The sequence below is a fragment of the Rhineura floridana genome, chromosome 14 (assembly GCF_030035675.1).
Source record: "Rhineura floridana isolate rRhiFlo1 chromosome 14, rRhiFlo1.hap2, whole genome shotgun sequence".
In the NCBI taxonomy this organism is placed as follows: Eukaryota; Metazoa; Chordata; class Lepidosauria; order Squamata; family Rhineuridae; genus Rhineura; species Rhineura floridana.
Window position 1 is genome coordinate 1,950,877 of NC_084493.1, and position 26,488 is coordinate 1,977,364.

At 48.0% G+C, this 26,488-nt stretch overlaps 1 protein-coding gene across 3 annotated transcripts; it reads left to right on the plus strand.

The window, feature by feature from the left end:
• The first annotated feature begins 972 nt into the window (after window positions 1-972).
• Window positions 973-26,445, plus strand: ANP32A (acidic nuclear phosphoprotein 32 family member A). 3 transcript variants are annotated; one of them, XM_061595740.1, is made up of 7 exons: window positions 973-1,192; window positions 16,233-16,382; window positions 18,360-18,482; window positions 20,363-20,561; window positions 21,418-21,515; window positions 21,745-21,805; window positions 24,883-26,445. In XM_061595740.1, exons 1-7 carry the CDS (start codon window positions 1,139-1,141, stop codon window positions 24,939-24,941), a joined length of 744 nt encoding a protein of 247 aa, XP_061451724.1. In that variant the 5' UTR covers window positions 973-1,138; the 3' UTR covers window positions 24,942-26,445. The 3 variants fall into 3 exon arrangements, with proteins under 3 accessions (XP_061451724.1, XP_061451725.1, XP_061451723.1); XM_061595739.1 differs by lacking the exon at window positions 973-1,192 and adding an exon at window positions 3,381-3,545; XM_061595741.1 differs by lacking the exons at window positions 973-1,192; window positions 21,418-21,515 and adding an exon at window positions 3,373-3,545.
• Window positions 26,446-26,488: the final 43 nt, after the last annotated feature.

Here is a 26,488-nt window from a genome sequence, read left to right on the forward strand (position 1 = left end):
AATATTTCTAGATGCCTGCGCAATTTGGGGACTAGGATTTATCCCAATGGTTTCCCAAAAGAATTTTAAAGTTTTCTACCTACTTTTCATCAACATCTTTGACTCTCTTCCACTGTGCAACCCATTCCACAACACACTTCCTGAACATTTTCCCCCTTACCTAAAGTTCTCATCCATCTTTCTGTCCATGCCTAGTTCCATCCTGGATCTAGCCTGGTCTTTTTCATTTCAGAGTAGCCCCAGTTCCAAAGCACATCCATTTTTTTATTATAAAGTATGACCTAGGCTTCCTAAGCTTTAAAGACCCCCCCCGCAAAATAAATTAATATCCCCTTCCCTACCCATTTTAGCCCCGATTTTAAGGAGCTTAAAAGTCCCGAAGCAGCCCTCCCTCCGAATCTGTCCATTTCCTAAACCCTAAAGCACTCACCACATCCTCCCCTTTCTATTTCTAAACACCAACAGCCCTTAAATGCTCCCCCCGCTCCATCACCAGTCTCACGCGTTCATCTCAGGGTCACCATTCTCCCCTCCCACTAACCTGGTTTCTGACACAGAAATCTCTCTCTCCTTCGCCCCACGTCTCACTCCCCAGCCCCTCCTCGAATGCGCGCGCACCCCCACCCCACAAGAGCACGCCGCCGCCGCCGCCGCCGCCCCCCGGTGTAGGCAAGGCCCTTCGTTCTCGGACTCCAGCCTCGGCGGCCTCTTCCACCCCGTCGCCTTCCGCGGCTAGTCCCGACTGCTTAGCTCGCTCGTTCCCAATCGGGCTGTTTCCCTTGGCCGACCGTGCCGCGCTCTCCCATTGGCCCCCGCCACCCTCGGTTGCCTGCGATTGGTTCCCGCGCGCGCCCCCTCTCCTGCTCCGGTTGGGTCCGCCGCACGTCCGTCGCGAAGGACCTTTTTCGCCGAGAGCGCCCGCCTCCGCAGTTATCAAGTTAATGTGCGCGCTCGTTGGCCGCGTTGGGGGATTCCGAGCGGAGCTGGTTGAGCGCTCAAAGTCCCTCTTGCCTCGCGCGCTGGCTTTGGTCGGGGGGGCGGGAGGGGGGTCCCTGGCTTGCTCTGTTGGTATCAATACAAAAGAGGGAGCCGAGCGCAGCGCAGCGAGACGGAGGGAGCTTCCTGCTGAATCAGGGACATGGACATGAAGAAGAGGATCCACTTAGAGCTGCGGAACAGGACGCCCTCCGACGTAAGCCAGTGCAAGGAGAATTTATTTTTTGTGAGGAGGGGGGGCTTTGTGGGAAGGGGGTGTTGATGGGGGGATGCTTGCAAAAAAAGTCGACAAAACAAAACGTGAGAAGGGGGATGCGTTTGCCGTGGGGAGAGAAGTGGGCGCCGTCTGTGCCAGCTGCCGTCGTGGGTGCTGCCGCCGCTGCCCTTGAGGTGCCCACGGGGTGTGTGTGTGTGCGCGCGGCTATGTGTGTACCCACATGGGGGGTGCCCGAAAGTGGACGTCTTCGAGTCTGGCCACATAAGGGGTTGTGGGGGGAGAGAAAAATTGCCACCCCGTTTCCAAGGCCAGTCTCCTTCGTGTTTGGTTGCCCGGGTGGCAGAGAAAATAGTGCCCGGGGAAAGCGCGTCGCCAAATCCTCGGCATTGAGAATAGCTCATCGAGTTGGCGCTGCGCTCTGGCAGGGCTGGAGGAGTTTGCCCGTACCGGATTCGCGACCGGGAAGGCTGGGGCTTGCCAGCTAGTTGGGGGGCGATCGCCGGTTTGCGTTGCCTGTTCGCAGCGGATCAGACGAGGGTGACTGGGGAGCCATATTTGCAACTTTGTAGTCCTCATGAACGCGCCCTTTCTCTCTCCTTCCCCAGATGTTGCGAAGCTCGGGCATAGTTTTTGGGAGGAGAGTTTACATTCAACACACGGGTGGGAGGACTTGGGGGTTTAAAACCCTCCGATCTCGGGAAGCGGCGGGGGGGAGGGAGCCGGCGGCCAGCACAGCCCCTGATGGATCCACCATCCCCACGCAAACACAAGATACACAAAAAGGCGGGCGAGAAGAAGGGGGTCGTCGCTGGCTGGCTTCCTCCCCCCCCCGGGGGCTGGACTTGGGGTGTTCAGCGCCTGCCTCTAAATAAAGCTGAAACTTTGTCCGGGCGAGGAAGAGGCTGGGGCTGCATTTTGCAAAGTCTCCGAGCCGAGCCTGGGTGATTTCCAGGGCTCTGTTTTTCCCTGGTGCCCGTTTGCAACAGAAGAAAACACTTCAGCCTATGTAAGGGGGGAGTAGAGAACTTGAGGCGTTGCATCCCTCCGCCCAAGGAGAAATTAAGGTTGCCAGCTTGGGAGGCTGCTCTTCGGGGGGGGGAGTGGGGTGGCTTCTGCTCTGCGTAAAGGCGAGGGCTTCGGAACCTGAGGGCAATATCGCCTCTCCCCGTCTCCTTTCATTCTTTCCAAGAACTCGCCTTTGCCTGGGGAAGCAAGGGACCCCCCCAACCCCCCTGTTTAAAGATGTTTTTTCCGCTAACGCGGGGGGGCACTTACATAAGGTTCTCAATCACGCAGTTTGGTTCCACTGTGTGGGGGAGAGATCTGTCACTTGTCTCCTTGTTTCTCTCCCCCCCATTACCCCCCCCCGCTCGCTCGCTGCCGTTTAGGCTCTGTGATCAGCGCGAGAATCTAACCTGCAGATTCCTGCAACTTGCCCTTTAAACTTTGTAATCAAGCAGTCGCCGCCCTGTCGTCTATCTCCTTCTCGCTCCTTCCCCGCCGCCCGTTGTGGACAGACGCGCCAATGGCAACGTGCGCGCGGACGCGGGTGTGTGTGAGCGTGTCGGTGCGCTCGTGGGGACACCGGAGCCGCCTGCTTGTGGGTCGGGCGCTACGTCGGAAGAGCGCAGCCCTGCTCGCTCGCTGTCCCTCCGCCCCGCGCCAAAGCCTGCCTAACTTGGTCTCCTCGCGCCGGCCACACGCACTCACTCCGAAGTAGGACACGGCGCCATCTTTCCCCCCGTCGAACTGCAAAGGAGAGAAAAGGCTGGGTCGGCAAGCGGAGCCCTCTGGATCAATTCCGTTCTGGAGGGAGAGGGAGGAGGAGGAGAGCGGGACGATCCGCACGGACGCCTTAAAGACGACAAAAAGCGGGAGGGGGGCGCCTGGCATGTTCTTGCTGTGCATGAGGCGGGGCGGGGAGAAAGCCGGAGTCCCCCGTCGGCGGTCGTGCGGCCCGCCCGGCCCCCTCCCGCAGGAATCTCGGTGCGAGCTGCATAATGCATGGGCAGGTGGCACTTTCCTTCCCAGCCCACTGCTGGGGACAGGCGGCTGGGTCGGCAGCGAGGAAGAAGCGGGCCGCGGGCGCCCGTGCGCAAGCTTCCTCGGGTCCCTATCACGGGAACGGGGAGGAGAGAAGGTTTGCTGGGGGTGGAGGGAAGGAGGGAGGCGACGCTCAGGCGGCCCTGGAGCCAGAAGGGGCAGCCTCCCTCCGCCCTGCGAGCCGAGCATGACTGCCAGCTTCCAGGGGCTGCCATTTTGTCACTGGTGTCACTGGCTCGGGAGGGGGAAAGGAGCACCGTTTAGACGGGGGAAACGGCCAGGAAACGAGGTTTGCACAAGCATGAAGGAAATTGCACCCGGGGCGATGGCAGGTGGGGGTATTTTGAAGGTCGTCTTGGCTTAGGGTGCCCAGGAATTTCCCTCTGCACGCAGGTGGCGGCGGCGTGTGTGGCGGGGAGGGTAGCTTTTTGGAGCCAGCCAGTCGCTTTAAATGGCCCTTAGGCGCCGGCTGCTTCCCATTCAGGGGCAATATTTGGGACGGGTGGGCTGTGGAGAAGATGCCCGGAGGGCCTTGAATCACCTTTGGGGGGGGGCTGCGACTCCTCTCATCTGCAATCATCCCCGTCGGCCATTGCAAGGGCTTTCTTTATCAATTGATTTTGGTTGAACTGTGGAAGATGTTTCAAAACAGCTTTCAAAGAGGAAGACAAAGCATCTGGGCCAGTCAAAGGGGAATGTCCCATTTCTCTTTGGCGGGAAAGATACTGTCTCTGGGTTTTTACTTTATTGCATTGCAGGTAATAGCAACAACCACTCAGCCCCTTCCCTTTCAAAAAACAATGTACTGCCAACAAGCCATCTTAAGAGAGGGCAATGATGCAAAACTTTATACTGTATCCTAGTTATTTCTAGAGAAGAGAAATGCTTAAGTGAGGAGACACTTTAGGCTCCATGTTCCTTAGCAGTGGCTAACCTTTGTCAGCCTCTTTAAATATAACTCAGCTGTCTAAGGGATTTCCTGTAGAAGGTTCTGCTACTCTCTTCCACAACAATTATACCTAATAGCTTAAAACTATGTAGAATTTCACTTATGGGATCACATAATATTATCAAGAGGAATTATTATTTTGTAACTTCTTAAAATCATACCAGATTTCTGCTAGATAGGTTTTGTTTTGACATTGACAAGACAATCACCTTTTTAAAATGCTTCAATCAAAATGAAAGCAAGTATTGTTAAGTTTGCTGATTCATTAGAATACAGTTAGTTTATTTGTAATGTAGCGTTCCAAACATGGATAAAAGTGACTTTACATCTAGCGTCCTTTTGCTCATTTACTCTTCATGAGGTTTTTGCTAAACATTTGAATATTTGCTATCCATGAGCCTCTTGCCAAGCATTTGGATTTATTTTATTAAAAGTGTAGGCTACAACTGTGTCCAAAACATGTAATACACTTTTGTTGAGAGTGGTGCATTTGGAATAGTCTGTATTGTGTACTGGATTGCTGATGGTGGTTATTTTTTTACAAGAACTGAATTTGTGTATGTCACGTCCATCAAAAATCAAACAAATCCTCTGTTTTTGGTAGTGGTGGCGGCAATTCTGAACACAGTTCTCCAGGAACTTCTCTTGGATAAGCCTTGATGAAATGAAAGGGGGCTACGGCGGAAAAGCTGAGTGGGTTGTGTCCAGAGCAAAGCTGATCATTCTAACTTGGTATAGCATATGGCAGCATTCAGCAGCCTGGTGCCCTCCAGGTGTTTTGGGCTACATACGGCCATGCTGACTGGGGCTGATGGGAGATGTAGTTCAAAACATCTGGAGGGCACCAGGTTGGGGAAAGCTGCCATATAGTGCATTCAATGTTGTATCCTAGTGAATTTCTGCTCTTTGTGCCCAGTATAACTGAAATGTTTACTTAGTAGATCTTTCTTCTGTAATAAGGATTATCTTTCTTTGTAGAACTACATAGGTGCTTACTAGGACACTGTAACAACTTTACTAGTGACTTCTGAGGTTTTGTAATCCTGTCGATTTCTTTATTTCTTTGTTATACTTGTATACCGACCACCCCATAGCCGAAGCTCTCTGGGCGGTTTACAGTAACAGAGTTTTACAGGGTTACAGAGGAATAGTAGTCCAATTAAATCCAAGACTCTGTTAACTCTATCGTTCAGCTATTTACTTCAAGGCATCCAAAATGAATGACACGTTTCACTTACCCTCATAGGCATGATCCACCTGAGCTTGGAGCTGGAGAGCAGGGGAGGGGAGAACCTTTCAGGTGCAATGGGAGAGATGATCCCCTGCCATACTCATTAATTTGGAACTGAGGGGCAGGCTAGAGGATTATTCCAGTCTGGTGTTGCACTACAAGATAGTGCTTGGAGCACCACCTCTGGAGTTCTGTGCAACATCGGAAACGAGACCCCCAGTCTTTTCCCAATTTGCGGGAAGGCCTTAGCAAACACAAACGTAACTAGTTACTTAGGTCAGACATTTCCAGATGGGTCAGCCAAAATTTGTGGACCTCTGTCAGTGTATGGACTACAGTTGCCATTTTGGTTCCAAAAGATGTCTCTTACTGGACTAGCTTCTGATGACACAAGAGCGGATGGACGTCAGAATGATACTAACAATAATTGGTGTGATGAGGAGTCTGGTGTGTTCCTCCAGAGTTGGGTGAAGGGCTAGCAAACTTGCTTGAAGAATACTGTTTTCTTCACTCTGTAAATAAGTTTAAACAATATTCCTTTGGAGTTGATGGTTTCATTTGAGACATGCATTTGTGCTTTCAGAAACAGCGTTCCTGGTAGGGCCATTAGTGAACTTCCTTATCTCTCTTGATTCTGACAATAATTTGCACCCAGATAACTAGAGTCCAAATCCCAGTTCAACTATGGGACTGATAATTTGACCTACTGTGTTCATATGAGATGAATGAAAATAAATTCATGCACTGCAAATTGTTGTCCTTTGGAAAATCAACCCACACAATGTGGTTTTAAAGTGTCTGAGTAGTTCTGCTTCTGTTTGGCCTTCAGGTAGGTGAGTTCATCTGCTGAACTGCTGCAAGATTGCATCAGAAGCCTCCATCTCCCTAACCTGAATCTCTTGGACAAAGAGGGCTCAACCCTGTTCCACATATGGAATATTTGTTCTGCTTGGAGATGAGCAAAAGCAACAGACTAGCTTTATGAATAAATCCATGCACCTGGATTTCTATAAAATTATCAAGCAGCCACATTTCACTTCATATTTCATATTCTTGATGTCTCTAGCCATACAAGGACTGTGGAGGGGGAGCAAGAGTGCCCACATAATCCCTGACTCTAGTGTCCCCAGGCTATCAGGGCCATTTCTCTTCACAACTTTATACTTTTGAAGAAACTTGCCTGTGATTGGGAACCCTGATAAGATGGGATTCCTGATCTTGGGGCGTCTCTGTGCATGTTGAACTGAACATTTGTCAGGACTTCATGCTAAACACACGAAGGTCTGAAGAATCTGCACAGCTGGGACAGCCCCTGCCCCCCTCCCCAATTTAAGCTGTTGCATGTTCAGTATCATGGGCTATAGAGCCCATGAGGATGTGTAATTGAGTGTGTGATAGCACCATATCCTTTTGATTGGGTTCGATTTAATATTTGCCACTTTTTCAACAACACAAGACAGCTCACGATAATAAGGCATTAAAAGCAAACAACATTGTCATCAATATAGTTTCTATAAATATCAAAACAGCACAATCGCATATACGTAAAGCAAAAACACGCAATTCAAGAATTAATGCGGTTCAGTACAAATGTGTGATGCTCAAAAATAATTTATCAAAAATGGCTGCTGAACACCAGCCCAGGGCCAGTTGTTGTAATCCTTCTAAGACAGAGCTTCTTTGCCCAGGTTCTTTCATAGTTCTGGCCACAAGGGAAGTGGGGCTGGTCTCATGCAGTCCTGGGTGGAACGCTCATTCCCTGACAAACAGGTTGGAAACACATCTCGGCATTGGCTCTGGCTGAGAGAACAGGCAGGCAGGGTGCCAAGAGGGTGCCAATGAGCCCCTGCCTGCTTAGCCCTTCTGTCAGTCTGCTTTTGAAGGCCGTGCATGGACCTCTGGGTGCACATGTGGTTCACCAACCATTTCCATTGGTGAGGTCCAGAGGGTACCACCAGCATTAAAGGCACTCTTGCCTTTTTTGTGGTGATGAATAAGTTACACTTTCGATTTTGTTGTGAATATGCCGTCTCTTCCATGCTATCATAGAAGATTTCACAGTAAAATGGAATACAAGAAGTACTACTTGCTACTCTAGTATAGTTAGGCCAGCATTGAAATATGGCCAAATTAAACAAAAGTAGGAGATTCCTCAACCTGTATAATCCTCTCATTGAGACCAAACGTCTTTCTAGAAAATGCCTCCTTGATGAACAAGTGTGATGAAAAGCAGGGGTTGCCCTCCAGATGCCACCCCTGACTGTTAGCCATGCTGGCTCGGGCTGATGGGGTTTGGAGTCCAACAACATCTGGAGGGCCACAGATTCCCCAGCTGTGACTGACCGACTTGCTGGCTTCTTCGTGCCCTGTAGCTGCCTCAGGCACAAGCTGCTGTCTCCTGAGGGGAGCAGGCCACTTTGAGAGGAGCAGGAAGTAGACTGTTCTCTGTGAAAAGTCATGCTGCAACAGATTGGCTTCTCATAAGCTGAAAGCCCACATGGTGCAGGAGATGAAACCCTGCCTTGTTTCCACAATCATTCCCTCTGTTTCTAATAAGAGCTCGAGAAGAGCCCTGTGGCTGGATCAGGCCAAAGGGGGCCCATCCAGTCCAGCATCCTGTTCTCACAGTGGCCAACTAGATGCTCCAGTGGGAAGCCTGTAAGCAGGACCTGAATGCAACAAGGTTCTTCTAATGTTCATGTACGAGTGTTGATGCCTGTATAACCAAAATGGCATCTCCCATGCACGGGAGGCAGGTATCAGGAAGCTTGGGGGAACCACAACACAGAAGTACAGTTTTGGGAGTGGAGATGGGGCAAAGCAGCCCAGTGGGGACTTGGTGTGCTTAGTGGCCACAGACCTCTGACTGACTGTTGGCTGGGAAAAAAAAGAAAACTGGATGGGAGGGTTAACGGAATGGAATATCATGGAGAAGGGCATGGCTGGTGGACTGACTGGAACACTGAAGAGGGAGAAACTGAAGGGAAGCACACTGTAACATTAGTTGCAGGTTGCAAATTCCACTTATATATCCCAGAGAGTCGTTGAGAAGAAAGGATGCCTCCTCCTTTATTTTTGTATAATAGGTGAACTGTTCTAGTTGATCCCCTGACGAAGAGTGATCCTTGAAACGCATTGGGATTATCACGCCACATTCCCTATTTGCATAAAGATGTTTTATGGTTATTAAAATATCTGAACCTGCAACTGTGTGGCTTTCAACATTGCTCTCCTTGCCACCCTCCCCCCCCCAAGTCAAGTATGAACAATCCTGGGAACCTGTTGTCTGGTTGTTGGTGGAGGAGGGTCTTCTATAATTTGGCCTCTCGATCTTCCGACTCCAGGGACCCAATTGAAGTTCTGCAGGCTCCGGCTTGGTTGTAATGCCCTGTGGCCACAGGGGGAAAAGTATGGGTGTGTGACAGGATATAATGCCACTTGCAGGGAGGGCTGTTGAGTGGTTGATGGCTCCTATGCATACAGTTGTGTGTACTGTGCACTTCCGTGCCTTAGCAGGGAGTTCAGTCCTTGCCCACGTGCTCTTTCTGTTCAGTTTCTCTCCAATAACCTTCCTTTTGCTGAGACAGCAAGGAGGTGCTGGCTTTGCTTAATGCAGTTCTTCAGCCATCTGTCTCCCAGAGGCTCTGCCTGCATCCTGTTGATGGGAGGGGTTCCTTTGGTGCTCTGGAGGGAGAGTCATTCCTCATGCAAGATGTAGAGTTCTTTGCTGCTGCTGCTGCTGCGTTTATCTGATGTGATTTCCACACTGCTGGCCAGGTAAACAGTGCTGAAGAACTCAGTTTAAGCAGAAGGAATGCCGCAGAAAGAAGCAAGCATGTGTGCTCAGTGTAATTGTCAGACTTTGGCTGAAAAGGCAAACTGGGGATTCACTAATATATGTATATTTAGAAGAAGAAGAATCTGCCGGATTTGGATGGGGAAGCGGGAGGTACTCCTACTCCCCATTTTAAAGTGCCTTATATTGAACTACTTTCTGGTGAAATCGTCACAGTGGCACAACAGCACCGCATGTGTTTTTCTGTGGTCTGAGCTGCCTGGCATCTGAGCAGAAGATGAATCCTGCGTCCATGTCCTCCAGAATCCTGTTCTTCCAGTGGCCAACCCAATGCCTTTTCTGGGAAGCCTTCAAACAGGGCGTGACCCTTTGGCCTGGCTGCATTTCTTGGAGGAGACCTTGGATCTTCACACTTTTTCTTTCAGTCTTTTTGAAAAAGCTACTGGCCTAATATTTTTTTCATGTGAGGGATCACTAGAAAGTTTCTGTTCCGTGCACACCAATATGCTAACCTTTTCCAGGACCCCTGATTCCCCATCCCATCAATCCATTTGATAATGATTTCTGAGTCACTGATTATTATTTTTGTTGTGTTTAAACCATGCCCTTTATGTGTCCTGACTGGTACTAAATCTCACACTGCACAAGTCCCTTAACATGGATGTGAGGTGTACAAGAGTAACCACCCGGCCCTGAGCCATGTTTTTGAATGGTAGTCTTCTGCCTGAAAGAGACCAGGGGCAGCACAGTGGTCAGGGGGTAGAGGAAGTAATCACGAGGTGAGGACGTACCTGGAAGAACACAAGGTGCCTTGCAGCAGATGGTGCCTTTGGGCTAAGTTTCCTTGAAGCCTTAAAGTGTATCTATTTATTTATTTATTTATTAGACTTTCATCCCACCCTTCCTTCCAGTAGGAGCCCAGGGCAGCAAACAAAATAACTAAAAACACTCTAAGAACAGAATTTAAAATATATTAAAACAAAACTTCTTTAAAGCATATTAAAATATTTAAAAGCATCTTTTTAAAAAAGCTTTAAAAACACCTGCTGGGATAAGGTCTCTACTTAAAAGACTTGAAGATGGTCTATATTTAAGGGGAGGGAATTCCAAAGGGCCGGTGCCACTACTCTAAAGGTCTGCTTCCTATGTTGTGTGGAACGGACCTCCTGATAAGATGGTAACTGCAGGAGGCCCTCACCTGCAGAGTGTAGTGATCAACTGGATATACAAGGGGTAAGACCATCCTTCAGGTGTCCTGGTCCCAAGCTGTATGGGGCTTTGTACATCAAAACCAGAACCTTAAACTTAGCCTGGTAGCTAACGGGCAGCAATTATTTCAGCAGCAGGGTGACATGTTGATGATACCCTGCCCCAGTGAGCAGACTCACCGCTGCATTTTGCATCAACTGTAGCTTCTGGACCAACCACAAGGGCAACCATACATCTAGTGCCTTACAGTAATCCAATCTGGAGGTTACCAGTGCATGGACCACAGTGGTCAGGCTATCCCAGTCCAGAAACGGCCACAGCTGTCTTACTGCTGAAGCTGGTGAAAGGCACTCCTAGCCATTGAGGTCACCTGGGCCTCTAGCGACAAAGATGAATCTAGGAACACTCCCAGATTACGGACCTGTTGTTTCAGAGGGAGCATGACCCCATCCAAAGCAGGCAACTGACCAATTAGCTGAACTCGGGAACCACCAATTCACAGCGTCTCGTCTTGCTAGGATTGAGAGTCATTTTATTGGCCCTCATCTAGCCCACCACTGAGTCCAGGCACCAGTCCAGGGCCTGCACAGCCTCTCCCCATTCAGATGTTACAGACAAATAGAGCTGGATATTGTCAGTGTACTGCTGACACCTTCCCCAAATCTCCTGATGACCACTTGCAATGGCTTCATGTAGATGGTAAACAGCATGGGGGACACGATGGTATCCTACGGCACCCCACAGCACAACTGCTAGGGTGCCGAAAGACAATCACTCAATGCTATTCTTTGAAAATGACCCTGGAGGTAGGATCAGAACCACTGTAAAACAGCCTCCGATACCCATCCCACCAAGTCAGCTCAGAGGGATGCCATGGTCAACAGTATCAAAAGCTGCTGAGAAACCAAGTAAGAATAACAGGGTCACACTCTCCGTGTCCTTCTCCCGATAAAGGTCATCCATCAGGGCAACCAAGATTCAATCCCATAACCAGGCGTGAACCTAGATTGGAATGGGTCAAGATAATCTGTTTCATCCAAGAATAGTTGCAATTGCTGTGCCACAACCCTCTCGATCACCTTCCCTATAAAGGGGGTATTTGCAACCAGGTGGTAGTTGTCACAAACCAATGGGTCCAGGATGGGCTTTTTCAGGAACTGTTGGATCACTGCCTCTTTCAAGGTGGTTGGAACCATTGCCTCCTGCAATGATGCGTTGACCACACCCTGGATCTCCTCGGTCATATTCCCTCGGCAAACTTTAATAAGCCAAGAAGGGCAAGGGTCGAGACGACACGTTGCTGTCCACATCGTCGCAAGCACCCTGTCCACATCATCAGGCCGCATTAACTGAAACTGATCCCAAGAAGTTGCAGGCATAAAATGGCATAAGAAGAATCCTTTTAGTTATGATCAAAAGCCCATCTAGTCCAGCATCCCACTTCCATACTGGCCAAACAGATTCCTATGGGAAGCCCACCACAAGTGGGTCCTGAGCACAATAGCAGCTGGCCTCACTTGTGAATCCCAGTAACTGCCATTCAGAGCCATGCTGCCTCCTATTGTTGTTGTTGTTATGTGCCTCCAAATGGACATGGCCTGTCTTCAAGTCGATCCCAATTTATAGTGACCCTATGAATAGGGTTTTCATGGTAAGCCGTATTCAGAGGGGGTTTTACCATTGCCTCCCTCTGAGGTTGAGAGGCAGTGACTGGCCCAAGGTCACCCAGTGAGCTTCATGGCTGAGTGGGGATTCGAACCCTGGTCTCCCAGGTTGTAGTCCAGCACTCTAACCGCTATACCACACTGGCTGTAGACACCCTAAAATAACAATGTAGATTGTTCAGTAGTAGGGAGTTCCCTTTATGGTTGTGAAGCCAACTTGAAGATTGGTGCCTTCTTTCCCTGCCCACCCCCCTCTAATCTGAGTGCCGAGACAAGTAGAAGGGTGCCTGAAATACTTTTTATTTTTAAAATGGAAAGTTTGTTTTTTGTGGGGAGTCTAAAATCTTGTTTTGTCTCAAAGGCCCAGTGTGGGAATATGTTTAAAACCAGATAATAGGTCTACAACAAACCAAATCTATAGTGAGAATGATTTCCTTCCTCGCTTAACACACAGCCGTGGGGCTTCACCTGGACTCTGGCACATACGAAGTGATGATGCAGAGGGCTGTGCCTCTGGGAATGTAAATCCCCCACTGAGTGACAACAGCCTTAAGCCCATGTGCATGGAATTGACATTGTCAGGCTTCCTGGTGAAAGAGTGCTGCTCTCAGGCAGGCTTGAAGGGGACTGTCTCCATTTAGAAATGAGTTGCTGCCCAGCCAGCAGGTGGAAAGGACTTAGTTTGCCTCCAGGAAACTGCTCAGGCCCAGGACTCAGCACAGAGACAGGGAACCTTTTTGGCCCAGTGGGCCATATCTTTATCCTTCCCCCACAGCGGGCCAACTGTGATAAGTGGGCAGGGCCACACACCTGTCAACCATAATGACATCAGGTGATTAAAAGGTGGATTGGGCCACTCACCTGTCAAAGTTGATCCATGGGCGGGCAAAGCAGCACCCAGAAGGACTGACAGGTTCAAGGAACAGAGTGTTTCATTTGGAGAAGGAACAGGGAAGGGGGCCCTTAGGTGAATTTCTTAGCCACTGGATATAGACTAAGTGAACAAGACAAATGGTCAGTAACGGGCTCTGACTACTAGGTGGTCAGTCTAGGACAGGGATGTGATAACATTTGGCCCCCCAGATGTCATCGCACTTCACTTCCATCATCCCCAGCTGGCATGGCCAAGGGTCAGGCACAGGGGTGTAGTCATCCAGGGTCTTGGGGGGTCTTAGACCCCTTACCTTTTTGGGAGCAGGGTCCCGATGTCTCCATTATCCTACAAGCCAATCAGTGTGAAAAGGGAGCATGTTAGTCACTGAGAAGAGTCTTCTAATGTGCTTCCTTGTCTTTTTCTATTGGTTGGAGCCAATCAGAGTGAAGCAGCTGAGTCAGCCACTGAGAGGACTCTTTTCAGTAGCTAACACTCTTCCCTTTCATGCCTATTGGCTCCTAGGGACATCTGTTGTTTTGGGAGAAAGCATTAACAAGGATTTCATTCTCAACCCAGCAGCAAAAAGGGGGGCGTGGCTGTGACTATCATGAAGGGACCCTGCGCTTCTCCATTTCCCACTACACTACTGGTCAGGAGTCCAGCAGTATCTGGAGAGCCACACGATGAGGAGGAGTGGGGCTGTGGCACTGAATGCGTCACACTGTTGGGTTCATGCCCTTCTCCCCTCCCCTCCACCGGTCTTGCTGAACAGATGCTGTCTTCTGCCTAGACTCGTAAAAATTGTTCCCAGTTGTCGAGATCAGTTGCTCAAGTCTCCTCCTCTCCTCTGTGCCTCATCTTGGGCACAAGCTGTCAGCATACGGCCAGATAGACGATAGTCCTGATTGGGCGTGTGCTGATCTTAGGGCGTTCTTCCAGAATGAGGCCACATAGGGGCCTGGCTGGGCACTGCTAGAACTACAAGAATCCAAAAGCTTGGTGTTCCAGTGTTGCCGAACAAAACTGAGGTGCCCAGCCTCCTTGGAACAACATTGGAATACCTATCTTTGGGATGATGTGAATGTTGCCTGTTGCTTCTTTCCTGGTAACAGAGTGTTCTTTTTGTATACTTGGAAGCTTGACTGAAGGCATTAAGAGGACGAGGAGGAGGAGGCACAGAAGAGGAAGAACATGTATAATTATGTACATTACATACATCATAATAACATACCCAACTAGCAAAAACCAAAAGCTATTTGGAAGCAAGTCAAGGGTAATTAGAGGGCATGGGGCAATTCAGCTGCAAGGAGCTGTGGTGAGTTTCTCACATAACTTGTGCTTCGTCCAGGGAGAACAGCGTGTTTAGAGATTAACTCAATTTAATCCTCACAACAACCCTGTGAGGTAGGCTAGACTGAGCAAGTGACTTGCCCAAGCATGCCATTTCATGGCTGGGTAAGAATTTGAGCCTTGCACTAACAGGCTGTTGACTATCAGGCTTCAGGCCTGGACATGTTTTTAATTGTTGTAAACTGCCCAGAGAGCTTCGGCTATGGGGCAGTATACAAATTAAGACATACATACATACATACATGGGACTGAAACTGCCTTGGTCGCCTTGGTGGATGATATGAGGAGGGCATTGGATAGGGGCGAATGCACCTTCCTCCTGGACCTCAGCAGCTTTTGATACCGTTGACCACAGTATCCCTCTGGACCCCTGAAGAGGTTAGGCATAGGGGGCACTGTATTGCAGTGGTTCCGTTCCTTCCTGTCTGGTAGGTACCAGAGAGTGGCATTGGGGGATGAGGTTCTGGATCCTTGGCCTCTCACTTGTGGGGTGCCACAGGGCTCCATTCTCTCCCCGATGCTGTTCAACATCTATATAAAGCCGCTGTGGGCTATCATCAGAAGATTTGGGCTGCAGTGTCACCAGTATGCGGATGACACGCAGTTCTATCTCTCATTTAAATCTTCACCGAGGTTGGCTGTAGAAACCCTGTCCAAGTGCCTGGAGTCGGTGAGTGGCTGGATGGGAAGGAATAAGCTGAAGCTGAACCCTGACAAAACCAAGATACTGTTTGTGGGAGACAAGGGAAGGTTGGGGGATGTTGACCTTGTGCTCAGTGGGGTACGATTGCCCCTGAAAGACCACGTCCGCAGCCTGGAGGTCATTCTTGACTCCCAGCTGTCCATGGTGGCTCAGGTCTCGGCTGTGAGCCGGGCGGCGCTGTATCAACTCCATCTGATACGGAGGCTGCGCCCCTACCTTCCCAACCATCTGCTCCCATCTGTGGTACATGCCCTGGTCTCTTCTCACCTAGACTACTATAATGCGCTGTGCGTGAGGTTACCCTTGAAAACAGTCCAGAAGCTGCAACTAGTACAGAATGTGGCAGCTCTCCTGATTAAAGGCAGCCGCCGGCGAAATCACATCACTCCAGTGCTGAAGGAGTTGCACTGGTTACCGGTTGTTTTCTGGGCCCAATTCAAGGTGTTGGTTCTGACCTTTAAAACCCTATACGGTTTTAGCCCAGTCTATCTGAAGGAGCGCCTCCAACATCATCAGGGATGCCGCTCAACAAGGTCAGCCTCAGAAGACCTTCTCTCGATCTCACCAGTTAAAACAGCTAGACGGGTGAGGACTAGGGAGAGGGCTTTTTCAATTGTGGCCCCCACTTTGTGGAATTCTCTCCCAAGTGATCTCCGCCATGCCCCCTGTATGATGAGCTTCCGCCGGGCCTTGAAGACCTGGCTCTTCAGGCAGGCTTTTGGGGTGGGTTAGGTTTTATTATTATTGTTGAGATTTTAAATGTTTTAATGTATTTGTGTGTTTTTATTTTGTACGTCGCTCAGAGTGGCTGGACAGCCAGCCAGATGGGTGACTAATAAATTTAATAAATAAATAAATGTCCAAATCTCTCTTACTAGTTTTTATAATGTAGTGTACATAAACAGCAAATAGTCTCCTTCCATAAGGTAACTCTTCAGTATCCCGAAATCTATAGAGTGAATGGAAAGGAATGGAGTCAAAGGGCCAAGACTTCTGTTGGTCTTGGATATACTGTGTGAATGAGCTCAATAGATGCAGAATCATTTCCTACCAACTGTTTAGGGTAAACTGAAACCAATTATTCCTGAAGTGGCTGTTGCAGTTTGCTTCAAAAGAGCTTGCATACCCACCTAAGGTGGTGGTTGCAACTAAAATCCATTTAACCTAATATTTTTGTTATTGTTGAATTTTTATCTGCAGGTTAAAGAACTTGTTCTTGACAACTGTAGGTCAGATGAAGGCAAAATTGAAGGCCTGACAGATCAATTTGAAGAGCTGGAATTCTTAAGTACAATCAACGTAGGCCTCACCTCAGTTGCAAACTTACCAAAGTTAAACAAACTTAAGAAGGTAGGTAGATTTCCTTTTCATTTGCTACTTAAAACAACAACCACATTATTTTTTAAAAGCCTTGAATGAGGATCTTTCACATCAAACATTTAGTGTTTCCTTATGGTAAAGATCAAAGCAAAATTGTGGTTATTGTAAGTAGTTATTGATAGTAAGACACATATTTTTAAGTAACAAGTGTTCCTAATATTGTGTAAGCTTCCTCTCTGACAGTGCCCCCATTCTGCTCCTTGGTCTTTTCAAGAGAACTTTTCCTTTTCCTTCAGTCTTTGCCGCTGGACTGACTTTGCTTGCCCTGCCTTGAGCACTCTCTTGGTCTTGCCTTCACCAGTGTCGCTAGCATCTGACCTATCCGCTGTAGAATTCCCTCTGTCGGATCATCCACTTTCTCTTGTTCCCACTGTGCACTTTCCACCCTTCCTGCAGCCTGGTTCTGCTTTCTTCCCTCATCTCCAGCGGCCTTCCTGAGCACATCCTCTCTTACTTCCTGCTCTGCTTCTGCCTGCTGCATGTTCCCTGCAGTTTGCACCGTCCCTTCATCCCTGTTGTTTGCTCTTGACGTGTTTTCCTTAACCCTCTCCCATTGTCCTGTTTGTGCCTCCCAGCCATGCCTCATTCCCTGCATTGGACACCTCTGTCCATGGTCTTGTGCTGCTGAGTGCCTCTAGAGGAGATCAAACAGAGTGGGGCAACTATGCCCACTATTAACACTTACATTCTCCTCCTTCTCATCCGTAGCCGTCCTTGCCAAGCAGCACTTCTGCACCTCTTTGATCCATGCCAACTCTGGCAGTCCTCGGTGCCCATCCTCTCCCTTCTGATATCCTCCTAAGACTGATCCCCTTCTTGCTATCTTCCCAAGACTTTGCCTCTTTGGGATTCATTGCTAAAATGGAAGCAACCGCTCTGATGGTTTGCCTCTCCTCCCCCCTCTTCCCATTCCAGTTGCCTTTCGTCCTGCATCTCCTTCCTGTCTTTCTCTCCCACATGCTTCCTTGATCCCCTCCCTTCCTGTTTTTTGGCTGCCATCTCCACCAGCGTTATCCCTTCTCTCCTCCACATAAATAGCCTCTCTCTAGCTTCCTCTCTTCCTCCCGTCCCCTTTCCTACTGTGCTCAAGCATGCTGCTCTCTTCCATCTTTCCTCTCCAGACATCACCCCTTTGCCCTTCTACCTCCCATCTCCCGATTCCTGATGCGTGCTGTTGTGTCCTGTTGTCTCAACTCTGCTCTTGACACAGTCTCCATTCTGGCTTCGGAACTCCACCAACACAGCCCTCTCAAAAATCACGGATGACCTCTTCAGGGCAAAATGTAAAGGCCTCTATGGGGTCCTCTTTTTTCCTTGACTTTTCTGCTGCCATAGATGCAGTTGATCGCTTCTGCTTGTCCCCATCTTGTCCTGGCCGTCTGTGAATCTGTCCTTTGCTGGCTGGCTTCCTCCATGCCCAGAAGGGAATGTGGCTCTCAGGCTGAGAAAGGAACAGGGTTGGGAATCGATTTTGGGCCAAGGACCACATGACCCAGGTGAAAAGCTGCTGAGGGCACTACATTAAAGTAGTGTGGCAAGGGGGCAGCTACACACCCTTAAGACACATCTTCAGATACATACAAATTCTTCATAACTTCACTCAAGTCTCACTTTCCATTTTATTCATAGATTTTTTAAAAGAAGAGTTTGTTTACAAGCACTCCAGCACCCTTCATCTGTCCTGGCTGTGCAACAGGCAAAACAGCTCTCTAATCCCAGCAGAAGGATGCAAATGTTTTTAATTTTTGTAAACCACGCAGAGAGCTTTGGCTGTGGGGTGGTATATAAATGTAATAATAAATAAATAAATAAACATAATAAAATAAGGTCAATGCAAAATGCCAAAATGCCAGGCCATGCATGCAGCTAAAACCCCAAAGCTGTATGCAAGCGGTTGCAAAATGTGTGGACCATTTTTAAAATGGGATCAAAATTTCTTGTTCTCAGCTCGAGTTAAGCGACAACAGAATCTCAGGAGGGCTGGAAGTATTGGCAGAAAAATGTCCGAACCTCACGCACCTAAACCTAAGTGGCAACAAGATAAAGGATCTCAGTACAATAGAACCTCTGGTAAGTGAGTGCAAAGCTTGAGGAGGACCACCACCGATGCCATATTTTGATGCCATATTTCTGTGATTTGGGATCGAGCTTTTCTTGCTCGGTGCAACTTGAGACCTACGCAAATGTGGCCAGAGGGTTGGACTGGAACTGAGGAGACCCGCCTTCAAATCCCCACTCAGCCATAAAGTTGACTGGATGTCTTTAGGACCATCGCTATCGTTAGCCTAACCTACCTCACAAGGTTGTTGTGAGGATAAAATTGGGGAGTCATCACCTTGAGTGCCTTATAGGAAAGGAGATAGGCGGATAGATGTTGCACTGCTGTGCAGGGGGTCCGCTCATACCCTCATCGCCTCGCCTCTACTGCTTGGCCCAGTGGGTGGGTGGATCCTAATGGGAGTGACCTCTTTGCCCCCCAACCTCATGACTGGGGCCCTCTAGTCCAGGAGTAGGGAAACTTTTCACCTTCTAGGCTTTGCTGAATTCCCATCAGCCCCAGCAAGCATGGCCAATGGCCAATGATGATGGGAGTCGTAGTTCAGCAACATCTGGCGAGCCAAAGACTCCCCACACCTGCTCTAGTCCATCCACACCAGAATTTGTCTTTCAGGAAGGCCTAGCAATGAGTAGCTACTTCCTCACTTGTGTCTCACACTTTGCCCCCAGCACGTGGTGTTCCTGGCCTACCTTTTGCAATTGCTGCCAGGATCTCCTACCTGATTATCCTCCTTGTTTTCTGGTTGCTCTTCCACTGATGGCACAGGGAAGGGAGTAGAAATAATGTACAGTAGGGCCCCACTCATACAGCAGGTTAGGTTCCAGACCCCTGCCGGAAAGCGGATCAGCTGTAGCGCGGGGGTCTGGAACCTCACCCGCTGATCGCACCAGAGGAGGAGAAGATCAGATCTTCCCCTCCTCCGGCGCGATCAGCTGGAGTGTGGGGAGCTCCAGCCCCCCTCCAGCTGATCGCCCCGCTGGCGCCGTATTAGCAGAATGCCGAGAAGCGGGGCCGTACTGTATAGCACATGCAAAGCCATTTAAAAATGTGCCATTCTGTTAGTCATCCTTGCAAGAGCCTTCTTGCTCTGGGTGGTGGTGGTGGGGAGGGTGGTTTGTCTGTGGCCAACTGGGGAGTTTATGGCTGACTCTAGATTTGAAGAGGGCTTGGTGTAGTTCACCCTTATAGCCCCCAAACTCTGACATACTCAGAATGTCATCTTCATCTGCTGCATTTATATGGCATCTTTCTGCCAAGGGATTCAAGTTGGTTTGCAGCTAAAAATATGCAAAAGTCAGAAACGGTAAAACTATAGGGTTCTGTCAGGCCATTGATGATCTCTTCCAGAGCTGGTGGCCTGAAGTTCTCCTCTTCCTCCATAGTTTTATTAGCCAATGAAAGCCTCTTTATCCACTGAACCTGAGAACAGAGAGAGGTTTCTTAAAAACTCCAATAACTGTGGAAATCTGCTCTCTCCTAGCTGTGGTTCCCTTTTTCTCCCTTTGCTCTGACTTGCATGCCAAGTTATTCAAGTGTCCACTCCTCCCTCTGGTGGCCATCTGAAGTAATGTTGCACATGGCCCGGAAGCAAAGGCTTCCTTGAGTGAGGCGTAGAATTTCTGGCGCAGCCGCAGGTGACACAGCAAATTTCCTTCTCTTTCCATGTGCCTGTGAGTCTTGAGGCTTGGGACTCTTCCTTTCCAAGTCTCTCAGTGGCCTGCTGCCCAGCCAAAGCCATTCTGGTCTCTGCATTCATTTAAGCGTCCTAGGAGTCGTCAAATGTGTCAGCCAGAAGAGCTTCCTTCTTGTTCTGGGAGCATCTTTGCCTTTTAACACATTTGGTTTTGATAAGATTTTATTCTGATCTGTGAAACTCCTGTTTGCCTTTCAGGAAAAGTTAGAAAACCTGAAGAGTTTAGATCTTTTCAACTGTGAGGTAACTAACTTGAACGACTACAGAGACAATGTCTTCAAGCTTCTCCCGCAACTCACGTATCTGGATGGCTACGACCGGGATGATAAGGAAGCCCCTGACTCAGATGCCGAGGGCTATGTGGAAGGCCTCGACGACGAAGATGAAGATGAAGATGGTAGGTCCCTTTGTCCTTTAGGGTTGACTTAATAGCAGAGATGCCCAAGGGCATAAACAAATGTCCTTGTGCTCTTTATATAGCAAAAACCTCCAGCAGAATGTGCAGTAACTCTGCATTAATATCACTCCAGTTTGTCCTGTCAAAGGCATATAAAATGTGGATTGACATTTCTGGACTATACAAAAAGTCTCCATCTGGTCGCGTATTGTGCTTCCACCAGCAGCCAGCCAGGCAGGTGCCTCTGAAAGGTTCAAGGCAGTTGCTGTCCGTCATTGTTGGCTCCTGGCACCTGCTCTGTTTAGCTGTCATGGAGAATATCTACTGGTAGACTTCCCCCTGCTCATCCTGTGCATTTACCCCAGTCCTTTTTGTAAAGCGGTCTAAGCTAGTGGCCACTGCTCACTTAGTAGCAGTGTGCTACGTCATTTTAATGTGGCACAACACATGTTCAGATGCTACCTTCAGATTTCTGTGGTGTCACCTTCTCCCCCCATTTGAGCGCCACAAGATTCTGTGGCAGTGAGTCCTGTAGTGCACCAGAACACAAGAGCAGAACTTTGATTTTAGCGGTTCTATAGACTTTCTCCAACTCCCTTCAGTTACGTCCAGTTTGGGCTCTAGAAAGGTCTTGGATGGGTACTCCATTGGCTGCAGCTCTTATGAATTTTAGCATGCGCCTGACAGATGGCCTTTCTTCACCATACCCAGAAAAAGCTTCCCCTGCTCAGTGTGTGCGTGTCAGGCTGCAGAAAGGCTTGATGGGGAATTGCACACAAACACCACCACTCCCTCTGCACTGAGTCCTTGCATCTGGCAGCAAAATGACCAGGTGACCTCGCTTGCTTTTTTGTAGAAGAGGAATATGATGAAGATGCTCAGGTAGTGGAAGATGAGGAAGATGAGGATGAGGAAGAGGAAGGAGAAGAGGAGGATGTAAGCGGGGAAGAGGAGGTAAGGATGTTGTAAATTGGGAGGGGAAAATAAAATAGCTGAGAGTCTCTTGATTCTGACTCAAGGCTGCATGGAGCTCTGGTACTGAGCCGTAGGAGTCCTTCAGCTCCATTGTGAATTCCATCCCCACTTTTCAAATTCATATTATCTGATAGCTAGCCAGTTTGGAGGAGCTCTGGACAAGTATAAAGAATGCATTTTTCACTTTCTCTCCCTTTGACTTCCACAGGAGGACGAAGAAGGTTATAATGATGGTGAAGTAGATGATGAAGAGGAGGATGAAGAAGCTGGTAAGTGCAGAACTGAAACAGGAAAAATATCCATCTCCTTGTGAATGGCTGAAGGGTTACGCTAACACAGCGAGAGACGGAATGGTTCTTCCCTGCCATTATTCCCAGTAAGATACATAAAATGCCACATGACAAATTGAGGTTGCCACATTGGAGAGAAACGCTTATGGCTGTAATGGCTGTTTATTCACATGGAGGCTGTTTTCACAGAAATTGCCTCCTCACAGTTCTTGGCTTCTGTTTAATAGTTCAGAGTGATTTTTCCTAAAGACCTGAAGAGAGGCGGTTTGTTTCCTCGTGCTGTTTTTGGTGTTTGATACAATTTTATATAGATCACTATTATCTCTTTGTGTGCCACTTTTTTTTAAAGAAAAGCAATGTACAAAATCAGAGAAGTGTAACATATAATTGTTTTTATTCTTAATTCACTGCTTTGCATGTAGTTCATGTGATATGCATTTTTTAAATAAGCTTTCAGCAGACAGGGTAACCAGGCCCTCTATCGGTCGCTCTGAAACTGTGGAACTCCCTTCCCCTAGTGGCGCATCTAGCATCAACACTTAAGATGATGATGATCATTATTGTTACTATTTTATTCATCGATATCCTGCCTTTTTCCCAGAACTGGGACTCAAGGCGGCTTACAAAAATTAAAACAAAAACATCTAAAAACATATAAGTAAAACATACAGGAAGTTAAAATGTAATTAAACTATCTATAGAATTAAAACCATATAAAACATGATTAAAAAACCCCCACAGAATAGAAATCTGTAAAACATCACCCTATTAATGGCCCTTGCAGTCAGTTCCCCAAAGCCTGTTGGAACAGAACAGTCTTCACCTGCTGACGGAAGGACAACAGGAAGGGAGCCAGTCGAACCTCCCTAGGAAGCGAGTTCCAGCGCCTGGGAGCAGCCCCCGAGAAGGCTCTCTCCCGTATTCCTGCCAGACATGCCTGTAAGGGTGGCGGGACCAAGAGATGGGCCTCTCCCGACAATCTCAAAGTTTGGACAGGCTTATGGGAAGACACGGTCCTTCAGATAGCCTGGACCCAAGCTGTATAGGGCTTTATACCCAGCACTTTGAATTGTGCTTGGAAACAGACCAGTAGCCGGTGTAGCTATTGTTACAAGGGAGTTATGTGCTCCCTGTAATGAGCCCCAGTTTACAATCTGGCTGCAGCTCTTTGGACCAGCTGAAGATTCTGAACATTCTACTAAGGCATGTTTCACTGTGGTCAGATCAGACATCTCCAGGAATGGGTGCAGGTGGCGCATTAATTTTAACTGTGCAATATACTCCTGGCCACTGCCAAAATCTGAGAATCCAGGCTCAAGTCTGAGCCCAGGAGTGCACCCAAACTGCAACTCTGTGTGTTCAGGGGAAGTGTAACCCCGTCCAGAACAGGCTGAATCTCTATTCCCTGATGTGCCTTCTGACCAACCAGGAGCACCTCTATCTTGTCTGGACTAAGCTTCAATTGGTTTGCCCTTATCCAGTTCATTACTGACCACAGACGCTGGTTTAGAACTGATGAAGCTTCTTTGGATTTAGGTGGAAAGGAGAAGTAGAGATGGGTTTCATCAGCATACTGGTGGCATTGGACCCCATAGCTCTGGACAACCTCTCCCAGCAGTTTCATGTATATGGTAAATAGCATGGGGGACAAAACAGAACCCTGAGGGACTCCACAGGCCAACGGCCAAGGAGTGGAACAGGAATCCCCCTGCATCACCTTCTGGGCTCACCTCTCCAGAAAGGAATGGAGCCACTGTAAGACTGTGCCCCCATCCCAGCAAGGCAGCCCAGAAGGATACCATGGCCAATGGTGTCGAAAGCCACTGAGAGGTGCAGCAGAACCAAAAGCAACACACTCCCCCTGCCCAGTTCCCAGCGTGGATCGCTCACCAAGGCCACCACAGCCATTTTCATCCCACAACCCGGCCTGAAGCCAGATCGAAATGGATCTGGATAATCCGTCTCACCCAGAAACCTCTGGAGCTGAGACACCACCGTGTGCTCCAGTACCCTGCCTGGAAATGGAATATTGGAGACTGGTTGATAATTATCCAGTACGGTGGGATTCAGGGAAGGCTTTTTCAGTGGGGGTCTTCCAAGTGCCTCCTCGAGGCATGTTGAGACCCTGCCTTGCTGGGGAGACGCGTTAACCATTCTCTTTGCCCACTCGGCTAGTCCCCACCTGGCTTTTCCAATGAGCCACAGGGGCAAGGATCTAACACACACGTGGTGGCCCTGTCCTCTCCATGGATCCTGTCCACATCTGTGGATTGTACAAATTGAAAAGCATCCATTAATACTGAACAAGCAGGAGCCAAGGTTCATCCACTGGGCCGGTATCAGCTATAGTGTCCAGGCCAGAACAAATCTGTTAAGATGTACCTGTTTACCCTGGCCTTTGGAAATGAAACATGGGTTTTAGTTGCTGTCCTTTTAAATGATGATGTTAGTTGCTATCTGTTATGTGTTTTCGTTGTTTGCTGTTTTGTGGCTTATTGTTTATTGATTTTTTTAAATTATTTTTTTGTAATTGCATCTATGTAACCTGCCCTGGGACTCTAGGATGAAGACCACGGGGCCAAGTCTAGATCCCTGTGCTTTATTCGGCCTTTCAGTGGCTGAATCTGAGGCCTGAGTGTGGGGTGTGGAGAGTCTACCGGTGTATAGGAATTTGGGGTTTGTTGGCAGTCTATTAGCCCACCACCCTCATCCCACTCCCAGGCTGGTCCTCTGGTTGCTGCCTCTCAGGCTTTTCCTGCTTCAAAAGTGAAGATGAGCACAGGTGTGAGCTGTCCCTTGCAGAGCATTGCTAGATTTGATGTGGAACGTGGTTGTTCTGTGCTCTTGCCCCTAAAAAGGAGCATTTTGGGCTGCCGCTTCTTCAATGTACTGGCTCATTGTAGGGAATGAACAATCTGCACTTGCCAAAAATAGTCCTGCAAGGAAATGAGTGAGTGTCCCGAGCCTGTGTGGGGTCTGGTTCATGAAGTGCTAGGTTTGTTGCAGGGGGAAGCTCTGAAGCAGACTCATAACCTGGGCTGTCATTTCTTTCACAGAGGAAGAAAGGGGGCAGAAGAGAAAGCGAGAAGCTGATGATGAAGGAGAAGATGATTAAACTCAAAATCTATATGGAGGGGGGGACAAATTTCCTATTGTGATTTGACTATTTCTACCCTGTATTTCACCTCACCCCTCCCCGGAGTGGGACGTTGCTGTGGGATTGAGAGGGAAAGGCATCATTGGTGGGCAAGGGAATTAAAACATCATTTAAAAAAATACTGCCACTCCTACCTTTTGTTTCTGAAGAATTTCCTTTTGTGTCCGTTATTTCTGTTAAGGCAATAGCAAACATAAAGCAAGTGGTGAATTTGTGTCTTCTTGGAGTGGATCGTTCTGGATACTTTTGGTTGTTTTTGTGTTATTGTTTTTTAAAAGATGGGCAAGTAAATTTCCGTATGTGATGCAAAAGCCGTCTGAATGGAGATGGTGGCGAGAACTTTTGGGTCCTTAGAATCAATGGCTTTTGCCAGTCTCTGAGCATATTGTAAGATTTTTTTCTTCTCTTCTGGATGCAGCAGGTTTTTGCAGTGAAAGCATTCCAGCCACAGCAGCGGGGGGTGCAAACAGCATCTTGATAAAGTGTTTTCTTTGTTGCCTGTTTGTGAATGGCTGCCGTTCCCAGAAAAGACAAAAACACAACTACCCTCCTTTCACTTCCTGTAGGTACCTTTTTACTTTTGCTGTTTGTAAATAGTGACCAAATACGTAATCTCCCCCCCCCCCCCGGCTCTCCATCCCTTTTTAAGTTGGTTTGTGGGGGGTGACTTCGTAAATCTTCTCTTGTAGCTTTCCCACACACTTGTTAATTTTTAAAAAAATCTTTTAGAGCACAAACCACTGGGGAAGTTCTCCTTGAGCAAGAGATGCATGGTAGGTCTCTTGCTTGGCTCCTGTTCCCCGCTGGCTTGTGCCCTTGCTTGATTTCAGGTATATGGAAAAGTTCTCTGTAAACGGCAGTCATTGAAATATATATATATATATATATATATATATATATATATAAAGTGTTCCTAATTTCCTGAGTTAACTGGTGAAATGAATTTGACAGTTGTAATAAAAAAGAAAATGTTTGAACCCTTTTAAATAAGGTGTGTACTATTTTGGTCTGTAAAATATTATATATATAAATATATTAACACCTCCTTGATAATAAGTGATGAGAATCTGTTTCCACTTGTGCTCTGTAATACTCTGAAGATTTTTACAAACCTTTAAATATCGGAGGGGACCGAAATGCCGCTGCATGTTTAGCCTAGGCTGGTGTCCTTTCCTACACGCAAGCATGGAATGCTAATTACAAAAGTTGTATTTTCTTACCATGTTGCGAAGTCATTTAAACTGACTGCAACGTTCCTAGTTGAATGTACAGTTTTAATTTCATATCCCTCTTTAAAATAGTTAGAAGTGACTTGTATTTCCTAGTCAATATCTCACCTGTGTATAAAAAAGCAAAACAAAAAAAATATTGCAACCTTCTCTTTTGCTCCCCAAAGAGCCAAACTTTTTCAGTTTTCTGTCTTGTTTGCCATTGATGAATTTCAATAAATCTTTTTATACAATTTTTTTCCTGTGGCTTATTGCAGTAAAATGGGCCACAACAGG